At 49.0% G+C, this 14,760-nt stretch overlaps 1 protein-coding gene across 1 annotated transcript in view; it reads left to right on the top strand.

Annotated features, from left to right (window-relative positions):
• Positions 1-14,760, top strand: part of PTPRN2 (protein tyrosine phosphatase receptor type N2) — an 814,855-nt gene that overhangs the window by 84,201 nt on the left and 715,894 nt on the right. Inside the window, exon 2 of the mRNA XM_032394358.1 lies at positions 11,369-11,419. Within this exon, the coding sequence (XP_032250249.1) occupies positions 11,369-11,419 (51 nt within the window). The remainder of the gene's footprint in view (positions 1-11,368; positions 11,420-14,760) is intronic.

Raw genomic sequence — 14,760 nt, forward strand, 5'->3', positions numbered from 1 at the left:
CCTGAAACCATAAAAATCCTAGAAGAGAGCACAGGCAGTAATTTCTCTGACAATGGTTGTAGCAACATTTTTCTAGATATGTCTCCTGAGGCAAGGGAAACAAAAGCAAAAATAAACTACTGTTACTACAGCAAAATAAAAAGCTTCTGCACAGTGAAGGAAACATTCAACAAAACTAAAAGGCAACATATTGAATGGGAGAAGATATTTGCAAATGACATATCTGATAAAGGGCTAGTATCCAAAATATATAAAAGAATTTATACAACTCAACATCAACCCCCTCCAAATAATTCAATTAAAAATGGGCAGAAGACATGAACAGACATTTCTCCAAAGAGGACATCCAGATGTTGGACAGACATGTGAAAAGATGCTCAATGTCATTCACAATCAAGGAAATGCAAATCAAAACCACAGTGAGATTCACCTCACACCTGTCAGAATGGCTAAAATCAAAACCACAAGAAACAGGTGTTGGTGAGGGTGTGATGAAAAAGGATCCCTCATACACTGTTGGTAAGAATGTAAACTGGTGCAGCCACTGTGGAAAACAGTATGGAGGGTCTTTCAAAAAGTTAAAAACAGAACTACTCTATGATCCAGTAATCACACTACTGGGTATTTATCCAAAACATAGAAAAACACTAATTCAAAGCGATACATGCACCCCTATGTTTATTGTAGCACTATTTACAATGGTGAAATTATGGAAGTAACCCAAGCGTCCATCCATAGATGAATGGATAAAGAAGTGGTGTGTGTGTGTGTGTACAATGGACAAACACACATACATATGTATGTGTAATGGAATACATATAGTGGAATATACATATATACATAGGTATATATATGATGGAATGTGTGTGTATATATATGTACATATACATATATATATAATGGAATATTAGCCATAAAAAAGAATGAGATCTTGCCATTTGCAACAACATGGATGGAGTGAGAGAGAATTGTTCTAAGTGAAATAAGTCAGTCAGAGTAAAGACACTTAGGATTTCACTCATGTGGAATTTAAGAAACAAAGAAAAAAACAGACAAAACCCTCCGGACTCTTAACTGTAGAGACCAAACTGATGATCAGGGGAGGGGAGGTGGTTGGGGGATGGGTGAACTAGGCGAAGGGGATTAAGAGTACATTTACGTGATGAGCACTGAGTAATGTATAGAGTTGTTGAATCACTATATTGTACACCTGAAACTACTACAACACTGCATGTCAACTATGCTGGAATTAAAATTTTAAAAGATTTAAAAAATTCTTATGTGACACACCCAGTTGCCCCTAGTATTTCAGATCAGTGTTAAAAGGGAGATGTATTTTGGTTTTCGCTGTTGGGGAGCAAGGGGACACCGCACTGTGTTATTTGTGGACATATGCTCATAAACGGTGACAGAAACATTCTTTATCTCATTATTTATAAACAAACCCAGAAAATTGTCAAAGCAAGGCTTTGGAGCTCACAGTGTAAGAATTCCTAACATCAGATCGTAGGAGCAGGTTTTGCTTTTTAATCCTGATTAAATTACAATGTACATTTAAACATGTCTAGTCTGAAAATTGAACCTAATACGTGATGTGATGAGCACTGGGTGTTATGTGCAACTGATGAATAACTGAACTCTACATCTGAAACTAATGATGTATGTTGGCTAATTGAATTTAAATAAAAAAATTGAACCCAATATATATGCAAAAATTAGTTGATACATGATTTTGTTTTAAAAGATTTATTTATTTTTAGAGAGAGAGCGCTCATATGCCCATGTGAGGGTGGGGAGGGGCAGAGGGGAAGGGAGAGAGAGAATTTCCAGCAGACTCCCCACTGAGCATGGAGCTCGACTCGGGGCTCGATCCCATAACCCTGAGATCATGACCTGAGCTGAAACCAAGAATCGGATGCTCAACTGACTGAGCCACCCAGGTGCCCCAACATATGATTTTTCTTACGTAATTAATTTGAAGTAATTTGAATAAGGTTTGCCACTTGTCATTTGGGATGAGAAAGAATTTGGATCCAAAAAATAAATTGTAAAGAGTTAGTTATACTTTATAATACAACCATTAATAATATGCTGATCCAGGTTTTTTATCAGGACCCCCACTTGACTTATGTACACCCTGAAATACGATAAATACCATGTTCTATCATGTGATGATGACAAAATGATGTCAATCTCCCAAGGAGGTCCTGAGATTCTTTGAGTATCATAGTGGCCCGTGCATCAAGAATGGCTGAGAAACCAGATAAGTCAGCCCAGCACTGCTGACAGTCTTGTTTCCTTTAAGCCACGCATCTCACACATTACGGGAGGTTTGGCTCGGCCACCCATGTGTGCCACCTCTCAGCGATCCGACTTCTCAGGTAGTTCACTTTATTCTGGCCTTCAACACTGCTCTATCTGGGGCGTGCTCGTGACTGTCACCATGGGGTTCTCCAAGTCGGCTTCCCTGTGTCTGTCTCCTGACAAAGATTTGCACTCTTGGTATTTGACATTGGAGGCTCCTCTTTAGATATTTTCCCAAAGCTTTCCTTTAGCTTTGTATCTATGGAAACAAGCTTAGAAATGCTTTCTTAATCCCAAAGAACAATTCAGAAAATATCCTTCTTTGGAAGATATTATTCCATTTCAGGAAATTGAAGATAAAAACTAAAGAGCCAATCAAAATGGCACTCAGAATACATCTAGGTGAGATCCATCAGCATATTCTTAGTGGTTGTATTATAAGGTAACTATGACAAGTAGTAAACATCAAAGTAGTACAGCAGGAATGTGTAGTGTTGATAGCACATTTCCCAGCAATTAACTCCTGTACCTTAGAAATAAAACACAAAATTCTGGTAGATATCCTGAATTTGGAATAGTTTTTTTTATTCTTTTTTTTTTTTTTAAAGATTTTATTTATGTATTTGAGGGAGAGTGAGAGAGAGAGAGAATGAGAGGGGGCACAGTCAGAGGGAGAAGCAGACTCCCCGTTCAGCGGGGCTTGATCCCGGGGATCCTGGGACTCGGGGATCATGACCTGAGCCAGAGGCAGACAGTTAACCCACTAAGCCACCCAGGCGCCCCTATTCTTAAATAAATATATGCAATTAGAACTTGAACTCAAGGGAATTACTCAAGATAAGAATTTAGTTTTTCTTTATTTTAGAAAAATGTTATAGGACTTGATGGTTGGCAGGTCCCAGCTAGTGGGCCCTTTTCCAGAGTAGGTGTGGAGTTCTCTGTGTAGAAGCTGAATTTGTGGATGGGGGCGGCCAGCAGGAACTGCCTCAGCATAGTGGCCCCTGCCTCAAACAAGAACTTGTTCACAGAGACAAAAGGAGATGTGTGGCAAACCATGGCCTTTTCAGCCCCTGCTGAATGCAAATACCATCTTCAGAGACAGAGCCAACCAAGCAAAGATATGGGGAGGTGGACTGGGGAGGGCCGGTTATCATGACCTGGTGATTGGCACGGTCTCCAGAGTCCACCTCACCAGCCTGCCCATGTTTGTGTGGGTTTCTAGCTGTGTCCCCTGCAAGGAAGGAAGCGTTGACATAGAGGGGCACTGCACCTGTGGTCACCCTGTCACACAGAATGAGGGGAGAGAGGTTTGCCCTGAAGCTGTGCAGCGAGCGGGCAGTGCCTAGAGTGGAACAGATTGAGGTGTGTTTGCTGCACGGTCAGCTCTCAGTTATTCCTGGGCAGCTGACTGCACAGCCCTAGTGCCTTGAGTAACGCACACCAGTCGTGTGTGTATTCCTGGATGTGATAGCAGGACGGTGTGATAGCAGGACGGGCTGCCAGGCACTTCATCCTCAGAACTCCGAGTGCAGGCAGCTCTCCCCATTCACAGCTGAGAAAACTGAGTCAGAGGGGGTCTTTGCCAAGGCTGCGCATCCAGCACGAGGCAGAGCCAGGCCATCAATCTGGATGGAGGTGAAAAATGAAGATGACTTTAAAAAAAAAACATCGCTTCATTCACGTCTTACACCTTCTTTTTCTTTGCTAATGCAGTTCCTAGAAGAATATAATTTGGGGCGCCTGGGTGGCTCAGTCATTAGGCATCTGCCTTCGGCTCAGGTCATGATCCCAGGGTCCTGGGATTGAGCCCCGCATCGGGCTCCCTGCTCCACGGGAAGCCTGCTTCTCCCTCTCCTGCTCCCCCTGCTTGTGTTCCCTCTCTCGCTCTCTCTGTCAAATAAATAAATAAAATCTAAAAAAAAATATACAAATTTAAGTGTAATTTAAAATTTAATGTAATTCCCCAGAACCTCAGGTCTTCATAGCCCTCAGTGTTTTATACTAGGGAGAGACTGATAAAATGGCTTTGCTGACAATCCCTCTTCTGGTGAACTCTGGCACTGAAACTGATTTGATAAGGAATTGCCACTGTTGGTCAGTATCGGTTATTGAAAGGCTGTACTAGACACAGTACCTGGGGCTCCTGGGGCTCGAGGCGCAGTTGCTCTTTTCTAAAGGCCTGGACAAGCCAGGACAGAGACACAAAGTCCGTAACCGTAAACAACAGAGCATGTGAGGTTCAGAGGGGAGGTGGGCAGTGGGCTCTGAAGCATGTTGGGAGCAGTGGTCACTGTGTCTAGGTGTCCGATGAGGCTTCTCGTGGAAGCGAGCTGGGCGCCGAGGGAAAGTAAGGCTTATATTATTTAACTTTGTGTGTGTGTGTGTGTGTGTGTGTGTGTGTGTGTGTGTGTGTGTTAGGTAAACCCGATGCCTAATGTGGGGCTCGAACTCATGAGATCCAGAGTCGCATGCTCCACTGTCAGCCAGCCAGGCGCCCCTGCCTTACATTTTTGGAGTTACGAAGTCTGTGTGTGTTCCTTGCAAAAAGGCGGTACTGAAATATCAAACACCTTCCCAGAGGCCGCTGTGAGGACTTGAGTGTACTTCCTGAGACCTGCTTCTTTGCGTTCGCGTGACTCAGGTTGTTGCTACGCCCACTGGGGTGTGGGTGGGAAATCTGAGGACGGACGTTACTCCTGGTGCTTCACCTGCTGCTGGCCCCAAGGTAGGCCCCCGATGAATAACTGCTCAGTGAATGAGTAAGTGAGTGCCGTCCCTGGCGGGTCGGTTTCAAAGACGACACAGGCTGGTAGAGGCAGCTGGTGACGGCTTGGGCCTGGCCCACGTGTCCACGCGACAACTTTCTTGGGCCAGCCGACACTGGTTCACGCTGTCAGATGTCAGCTCACGTCACCCGGGTCTTAGAGTCCTCTGTGACACCTTAGTTAGAACTTCCTTTTGCCCCCACAGCTGTCAGGGGCTGGGGCGAGGCTGCCGTCAACCTGCACCTGCGGCTACCGGGAGCCTGAGCTCGCCCTGCGTGTGTTCCTCTGGCATCTGGGGGGACTGCCCTTCTGACCTGGAGGTCCTGGGGGTCGTGGTGGAGGACGGAGAACATGCGCCCAGCTGCCACCCCCTGGACCTCTGCGCCCTCGTGGGAGGGCCCCTCCTGCTGCTTAGCGGGTGGGTTAGGTCCACCGGGTTCCTGGTCCAGGACGGGCATGGTGCCTCCCCGCACACTCGCTGGGTGTTCTGCCCCACGGGAGGCGAATCCCCCCTCTTCGCTCAATGAGGGTGGATACGTTGATGACCAAATATCTTGTAGCCGTTAACTGTTTTGATGCCACTTTTCCAGTAAAAGGAGTAGTTGAACCAAGAGAATGTTATTGCTGAGGTGTGGACTCCTCACATTTGGGAGCTGGGGCCTTGGAGAATTCCTGCTCAGCTTCTGATCCCTACAAGCGGAGAAGTGATTCCTCACACATTAAATCACCCAGTTTACTGAATGCCTACTGTGCGCCAGGGGCTCTTGGGGGAGCTGTGAAGTCCTGACAGGAGGCACGGGAACGTGAAGATGAACAGAAACTGAAAGTTCACCTGGGGGGAGTTGAGGGGAGCTGACCGAAGGGTGTTTGTGCCCGGCCCCAGGTCTGAGGTATTAGTGGGGACCACTGTGAGCCAAGAGCTGTCCTTGCTGGCCTGGCGCCTGTGAGGTGGAGCCGTAGCTCCAGGACCTGCCACGAGTGGTCACCCAGTGGCCTGTAGGTGCGCAGCTGGGCAGGCTTTCCTGCTACACTGAGTGGTCTGGTCTGCTCATTGCTCGGTTCCAGTTACTCACAGCTTGGCTCAGGCATGGACCTTCCTGTGTAGAGCACACACGCACCATCTTGAAGCTTTTAGATTGTCGCTATTTAGATGTCTGAGAGCCAAGAATCCGCTCCCAGGAGAAGAGAAATGGTCTGGGTTAGTGGAGAACGAACAAAGTACATAGCAAATCAACACCAAAATAAAAAAACCACCAAAAACAACCATGTCTGCCCACCCTGGGTTCCCGAGGTGCAGCCAAGGGGTACACCCTGCCCCTCCTGGGCCCGTTTGCCATTGTTCGTTTTATTTTCTCTAGTGTCTGCTCTGAGGCATGCCTCGCGTGGGCTGCACCTGGGGTGGTGCTCCTGGTAAGTGTTGGCAGGATGGGCCTTGGAACAGACCTGCTCTGCCCATGCCTTTCGTGTCTGCATATGGCTGAAGCCACCCGAGTCCAGGCATTACCAGCTCCTTGCTCTGCGTGGCCTCCCATCTCTTCATGCTGGGGTGGGAGCTGCTCGCAGGGTGGGAGCTGAGGCAGGGTGTGGAGGCCAAGAACAGAGCCACGGGGGGCAAGAGCCCAGTGGTACTCCCTTAGTGGGACTTACGTGGTAAAAGGAGTAGTAATGTGGGGATGCCACCCAGGTGTTAAGCATCCGACTCTTGGTTTCAGCTCAGGTAATGATCTCAGGGTCATGAGATCGAGCCCTGCGTTGGGCTCTGGGCTCTGGGCTCAGTGCAGAGTCTGCTTGGGACTCTCCTCTCCCTTTCCCACTGTCCCTCCACCCCCGCCCCTCTAAAATAAATAAATAAATCTTTCAAGGGAAAAATAAAAAGGAGAAGCAGTGTGCAGGAGCAGGGGTTCTCCTTCCCTCCAAGGGTGCGTGCATGTGCAATCCCTCGCCAAATAATGGCACAGACTTGCCTTTTCCTTTCCTCAGATCTGCTCCAGGCCCACAGAAGAGCAAGAATTGCAGGTTAGGGGTAGGTAGAAGGAATGAGAGTTGCAGGCCGAGCATCTGGACATAGAGCTCCATCAAGTAAAGTCCTAGTGGTGTCACCTGCCTCTGTCTACCCAGGTGAACTCTTGTGTGGACACGCACCCACTCTTCTTACCTGGAACAGCTTGGAATAGTGGAGAAAGCATGTGTTGGGGGAAAGACAGACCACCTTTGAGTCAAGCTACGGGCATATTAACCTTCTTGAGTCCAGGTTTCTTTTTCTGCGAAATGGGACTAGGCATTGCTGTAGGCAACTGGGGAAAGTCATTAGATTGTATTGTTTACTTTTGGGAGTGCTCAGCGAGAAGAGGGGAATGATAAGTAAGAGAGTCCATGTATGAGAGGACTTTGTTACTTGTGAAAAATTGCCTTTGGGAAAAGATAACCTACTTGTTATTAACAAGCATTTGGGTAGAATCTACATACCAGTTGGATTTTGTCATCGTTTTATTTGGCTACAATACTAAACCCTTTTTGGCTTAGTAGCATTATCGGCTCTCAATTTTAAGAAAATTTCCTGAGAATCTTGGGTTCTAAGAGTCTTCCAGAGGCTTTGTAGAAGATACAGTCACTGCTCTTGTTCATGGGGTCCGTCTGAGAGAGAAACTGTTTTATTATTGGTGAGAGAACTCATTTTACTTTCATCTTTTTCTTACATTATTCAGTCACAAAACCTCTCTCTTATGCTTGTGTGCATTGGCATCTGTCTCCGTGCTTCTGCAAACACCTGCAAGTGGGAGGCAGCCGGGGAAAGAGCAGACCCTGGAGGGTAATTAGCTCGCCTGTGGGTGGGTGGGATGCTGGCGACGGGGCCCTTGATTTTCAGGCCACTCTCCCCTCTGGGCAGTGTCGCCACCTGGAGGGGACACCCTGGGAACGGAAAAGGGCTGGAGTGGGGTCCATGCAGCTGTGGGTGGGCAGTTCCCAGTCAGCCAGGGGGTGGGCATCCTGCTCACTGTTTCCACCACCAAACACAAAACCCCTTCTAAGCGTCTTAGGAATGGTGAGAGGCAGAGCTGGCCTGGCTCCTTGCAGGGCTGCTGGACCCTTTTTCTGTTTGAATAGGCAAAGAAAAAGAGGCATTGTTATGGTGACACGATCTTGCTCAGTGTTCTGAGAAAATAAGAGGGGAGCAGAATTAGATCTGGAAGGGTCTGGTATGTGTGTCTGTGAATGTAGTGTGTGTGTGAGTGTGACTGTGTGTGTCTGTGGCTGGGTGTATCGGTCGGTGTGCACGTGTGTTCTGAAGCTGGTGGGAAATCTGTGGATACGATGAGTAAGGGGTGCCCCAGCTCCATAGCTGTACTCTGGGTGGTCAGCCAGGGGAGCGGTGTGAGCATTTCGGAAATGTTGCCTTTGTTTTCATGAAAAGGGTGGATAACACCATCAAAATTGAGGAATTCCAGTTTTAAGCACCAGGCTCCAAGATGGACTGCTTCGTGGGCTTGCTTCATGGATGTGACTGCCCAGCTTTGGAGTGGCACCTGGTTTGAGACCCTTCCTGAGCTTGACTGTGAGACTGCAGTGTGAACAAGTCGACTCTGGCGCTGTGCCCAGCCTGCCAGGGGAGGGAGGGAGGTGGGTGCCGTTGGAGAAGGACGTGTGTCTGGTGGAGAGCCCAGGGCGGAGCCAAGCGTCTCACCCAGATGTCTTTTTCTTTCTATGATCTATGGTCATAATTAGTATTAGTAGGTGGTTGATACTTAAAATGAAATATGGCCTTTCTTAATTTTAGAGCAAATAACACAAATAAATTAGCGCTCGAATTAGCATAGTGCGCGGCTGGGTGAAGCATGCATAACTGCTGAGAAACAACGGGAAATAGCACTGGTGGAAGTCTCTGGGATGCGGTTTTTTACCAGTTCCCTGCAATGGACAGAACGAGGCACACGCGGACAGCAGGTTGTTGTTCCAGAGTTGGGATTCAAGAGTTAATGGCGATGCATGTCTCGTTCCAGTCGAGTCTGTCAGCTGTGATTAGAGCGGCACGGAAAGTGAGTAAAGGCTTCTTCCTGCCGCCTTTCCTCGCAGAGCCTGTCATCTGTAATTTCCGGGTGATAAACGCAGGACTGTTAATGTGAGTGAGTCTTGGGCTTACTTGGGCTTACAGTGTGGGGCTGCCCTTGTCCCTGTGTCCAGCCTTCCTCTGGGGTCTTCTGTGGGCACTGGAAATGCACTGGAATAATCCTGGCCACGGAGAAGGGCGCATGTGGCCCTCTGAGCATCTGGGCCAGTGGGAGGGGTGGCCAGACTGCTTGGGCTCCTCGACAGACCCTTGGTGGTTTGCGCCCAGTCTTCCCCCAGCGACAGTCTCCTGGACTGGAGTGGGGCCTTAAAGGTCAGCCAGCCTGGCCCTGATCGCTCATGATACTGAGACTGGACGAGCCCATGGCCTTTGTCAGGGTCCCTGCTTCTGGGGGAACCAGACTGGATGCAGGTCTTGCTAACTCTCAGTGGTGGCAGGCTGTCTCTTGGCTGGTTTTTGGCTGTTTTCCTTCCAGGCCATTGTACCTTTTCCACCTCACAGGGCCTGGCTCAGGTGCTGAGAGAGAAGGAGGTGTGAGTGAGTGGCCTTGGGAGCAGAGCTGTGTGGCACGGGGAACAGGGACACAGCAGCAAATGGGGTGCTTGGGTCAGTTCACGGATGAAGAGAGTAGCGAAGACGTGTGTTCCTACCAGACTAAGACATGAAATGATATTTCTCGTGAGATGTTGTTTCAGGAAAGCAGACCCTTTGCTTTGAGTTGGGGCCCGGGGTGGCCAGCCAAGGAGCAGCTCCCTGGGTTTGTGCCCTCCGCCTGCCTTTAGGGCTTCTCCTGGGTGGGGTGGGGACTGTAATATCTTGCTCTTAAAATTGCTGTAAGGGCAAAGTGAGACTACTTACTCATGAATTCATAGTAATGCTGTCCCCTGACTCCACTCCTCTGGTTCTGCAGCAACATTTGCTTTTGTAGCCCTGCAGGTCCTGTTTCTGTGCCGTTCTCAACCCACGTTTGTTTCAGAGAATGCTTCCAACTCTAAGCATTTTAGAGCAATTCCCTAGTGGGCAAATTAATAACCAGGGCTTTACAGTGACCTCGGGGGTGGATTCCTTCATAATGAATAACCTCCTCCTAACCTGCGATTCTCTCGCATGCATCTTGTTGCCCCGGAGCATCTGCCAGATACAGGGGTACACATAGAGGAAATGGCCAAGGATAAAAAGATAAATTTATGTGGTTCCTAATCTTGAGACTCTCCTATTCAAGAGCGGAAGATGTGCCCCTAGGTTGACAATCACAACACATGTGGTAAGTCCTACAGTGGGCCCCCGAACGATACTCATCTGCCAGTCTAGTCGGGAGATTCCGTGGGCGACTTCTGAGTGGGGTCTTAGTGGATAAATAGGAGTTTGTCAGTTGGAAAAACAGGAGTATAGGTATCGTGCTTTGTCAGAAATATGCTCTCAGTGTTGCTCTCAGATGTGTTCAGAATACGTCAGGTTTTGTTGGCTTGTGGCCTTCCCCTGGGGTGGGTGTGAATATAGCATCAGGGGGCCTGGGGAGGGTCTCATTTGGGTCTCGATCTCACCCTCCCTTGTTCATATGTTCACCTGACTGGCTCACCCTGTGGAAGGTGGGTGTTTCTCTCCACGTCCTTTCTGATGCACTTGAACACAGGGCAGGATGTCCACCTTCTCTGACCTCCCACTACCCCTCTGTGGAGGGTAACTGCATTTGGGGTCGCACTCACTTCACATTCTTGTCTGTCTCTCCTTATGGAGGACGGGAGTCTGCTTCCCTCCACCTTCTTTCTGTGGTCCTGGAGGCACGTGCAGGCCGTCTGTCCACTTTGGGCCTCACGCAGTGGGTATTAGGCACAGTGTGTGACAGAAGGACCCAGAGGTCCTATTTTAGTGATGATGCTGACAGAGCCCTGTGGGGCTCAGGAGATGTCTACATGGATGGCCCACCCCCACCTCTTTCTGCTGCTCTGGAAGGTGTCCTTGGGCAGACGGCCCCTCCCTGTTGCCAGAAGGGACAGGACATATGCGAGTGTCCTCCCGATGGAGACGCCAGGCCACGTACACTTACTCCCTCTCAATGACTCAAGCCAGGTTTCCAAATTCAGCATCATCTCAGAAAAGCCGAATCCAAAGAGCCTGTGTGGGTCTGCTTTGTTTCTTGGACGCTCAGGAGTCGGCAGATGTAATGGCCCTGGACAGCTGCACTGTTGTTTGTAACACTGACTCCTTTCTCTCTTCTGTTTTTCCTCCCCAGGCTGTCTGTTTGAGGACGGCCTCTGCAGACCATCTGAGACCTGTGTGAACGGTAAGTGTGCGGGTCCCAGCTGACACGCGGCTGTGGGTCTGGGTGTGCCTCGACCCTGACAGCCACCGACCGACGGGCTCACCACGTGGAGCCAGCGTTCTGGGTGAGGTTCATTTCCTTCAGTGCCCCTGAGGAGAGCTGTGGAGCTGAGACTCCTCTGGGCGCTAGTAAAAGCGTGACGGAGCTGTAATGCAATTGGAACGAACACATTGTCGATGTGCACGTCTGTGCGTCCGTACCCCAGGACTGACAGCAACTCACCAGCAGCTTTAGAGCAGTAGGCGGTGAACTCGGTGCCCTGACTCCAGCTGGACCCGCTACATCCCTCAGCTCGGTTTTGCTCCTTCAGCAGGAAGCCATTCATCCTTTAGACCGCCTGTTTCTTCTCTCGTTAGGCAGAGAAAAAAGCGTTTGGTGTTCTGTGTTTTCAGGTAGGGCTCTAAGCCCCCAGGGGACGGGAGTCCTCGGGTAGCCGGGTCAGGAAGAGGCAGGCACATCTGCCTTGCTCACAAGGGCTGCCTCTCAGCAGAGACCTGGGGTCCTGTGTGATGGCCGCAGGTCTGGGGCAGTGTGCCCCTTGGTAGTGGCCTTCAAATGCTAAGGGCGGAGTTAGGGTTCCACGTCCGCACAGGGGGTTCGCCCAGGGCGGCTTCTCCTGAAGTCACACGGGGTCTGCAGGAGGCCCCGGGAGCTCTGGGAAGACCGGCGTGAAGGGCAGAGACCTGCCTTTCTCTCCAGGTGGTTTGTGCAGTGTGTTTGGGGTGAAGCTGGCACAGGCGCCTCTCACTCCCCCAGCTCTCTGTGCCAACAGGGGTGTCCAGGTGGAGCCCGATTCACAGAGGACTCGGGCCCTCTGCACGAGCGGAAGGCGCCTTCGGCCTGACTGCGCGTGAGCTCCTCCAGTCCTTGCGGGACCGACATGGGACACCACTGGAGGGTCTGAAAGTCAAAACCCAGGTGCTGTGCGTCCTACGGAGAGAACAGCCCTGTGTACCGCACCTGGGATTTCGGGGCTGGGAACAATCATGCTTGTGTCCCGGTAGCTCATGTGCCCTGGGGACAAATCGCTACAGCTCTGGATAGTTCTGTTTTGTGGGTTGTCTTTTTTTTTTTTTTTTTGGCTGTGGAGGGGTTTGGGGGAAGAATTCTGTGCAGCTTGTGATGATGGAGACCTAGGCTGGAGGGAGAGTGTGTTAGAACCTCCATGATGGCCGGATGTGGAGTTTGTAGCTGCCGGGCCCGGCCAGCCTGGGCGCGTCCGACTCTTCCACACGGTCAGGCCTCTCCCTGGGCCTCGCCTCCCAGGCTGCTTGTGATTGTACCTCGTGCAGCTTTTATTTGGAGGCAGCTTTTTTTTTTTTTTTTTTTTTTTTAAGATTTTATTTATTTATTTGACAGAGAGAGACAGCGAGAACAGGAACACAAGCAGGGGGAGTGGGAGAGGGAAAAGCAGGCTTCCCGCTGAGCAGGGAGCCCAATGTGGGACTCGATCCCAGGACCCTGGGATCATGACCTGAGCCGAAGGCAGCCGCTTAACGACTGAGCCACCCAGGCGCCCTGGAGGCAGCTTTTAAAAAATAATCTTATTTTTAAAAATATGCCACCTGCCCTCAGTGAAGTTTGATTATAAAGGAAACAGATGTGTGTGTGTTTAATTAAATTGGAGACGTAAATGGCACCGGCACTATAAAAACTATAGTTCTGTTCCCTCTCCTTTGTCCTTGACAAAAACCAGGCCTAGAAGTCTTGACCCTTCTGGAGGTTTTTCTTCCCTAGCCTCAGCTCGCCTCCTTGGCGTGGAATCACATTAACATACACAAGATAATAGCTTCGAGTTCTTTGGAAAAAGAAAGTAATTTAAATGTAAATATAAATACGCAGGCTTTGATTTCTGGAGACAGACAATATTTGATATTTTTTCTATACGGTTAAGGTCTAGGAAGCAGCAAAGCGGGCGTCATCCAGTCTCACAAAATTGTGTGCTATGAATAGCAGATAGGGAGTGCCAAGGAAGATGTGCCGCCTGGATCTGTGGTTTGCCACCGCATCATTCAGCCTACCAGATGGTGGGGCAGGGAGGTGTAGCCCAGCAGCTTCATGGGGACGCAGAGGGCAGGCCATGGTGTGGAGTCTAGAATGTTCTGTGGTCAGACACAGGTTTCCTCTCTTTTCCTAACCCTCCCCTTCCATTTCTTGGGATACAAAGAGAAATGTGTAAGCCTATTAACTTATATATGTTGTCAAATTGTCCAACAGACCTTTTTAATCACAATTAAAGTGTTTTCATAGGATAAGATACTTTATAAAGAAAGTCAAAAGATAAACATACTTACCAGCTCACACCTATTAGGATGGCATCTGTAAAAAACAAAAACAGGAAACAGCAAGTGTTGGTGAGAATGTGGGGAAATCTGACCCCTCGTGTTCTGCTGGCAGGAATGTAAGAAAGCACAGCTGCCAGGAAAGGAGTGCGAAGGATCCTCAGGAAATTAAACATAGAATTACCATGCGATCTAACGATCTCAAAAGAATATCCCAAAGAATGGAAAACAGGGAGTCAAGTAGATATTTGCACACATGTTCACAGTAGCACCGTGCACAACGGCCAGGAGGGAGAAACAGCACAAATGTTCATCACAGATGAATAAACAAAATATAGCATACACATACCGTGGAATATCATCAGCCTTGAAAGGGAAGGAATTTCCAACATCTACTACGACATGGATGAACCTGGTGGACATCGTGCTCAGGGAAGTTAAACTAGTCAGAAAATGGCAAATGCTCAGGGGCGCCTGGGTGGCTCAGTCTGTTCAGCGTCCAGCTCTTGGTTTTGGCTCAGGTCATGATATCAGGGTCGTGAGATCAAGCCCAGTGTGGAGCTCTGTGCTCAGCCGGGAGCCTGCTTGAGATTCTCTCCCTCTGTCCCTCCCTCCCATGCTTGCTCTCTCTCTGTCTCAAATAAATAAAAAAATCTTAAAAAGGGGGGGGGGCAGTGCTCTGTGATTCCACCTCTGCGAGGTCCCTGGAGCCATCAGATCCATAGAGACAGGTGGGCACTGGGGGACTGGGGGAGGGGGATTTAGTTCACGTCTAATGGGGGCAGAGTTTCAGTTCAGAAAGACAGAAAGTTCCGGAGATGGTGGTGCTGATGGTTGCACAACCACGTGAATGTGCTCAGTACTGCTGAATGGTGCACTTAGAGATGGTTTAGATGCCACATTTTATGTTATTAATGTTATGTTATTTAATGTCACAATTAAAAAAAAGATAACCAGACTGGGAGAACCATTAGCAACATGTTGGTGGACCAAAGGTTCTTATTCTTTTTTTTTTTTTTT

The sequence above is a fragment of the Phoca vitulina genome, unplaced genomic scaffold (assembly GCF_004348235.1).
Source record: "Phoca vitulina isolate PV1807 unplaced genomic scaffold, GSC_HSeal_1.0 scaffold80, whole genome shotgun sequence".
NCBI lineage: Eukaryota > Metazoa > Chordata > Mammalia > Carnivora > Phocidae > Phoca > Phoca vitulina.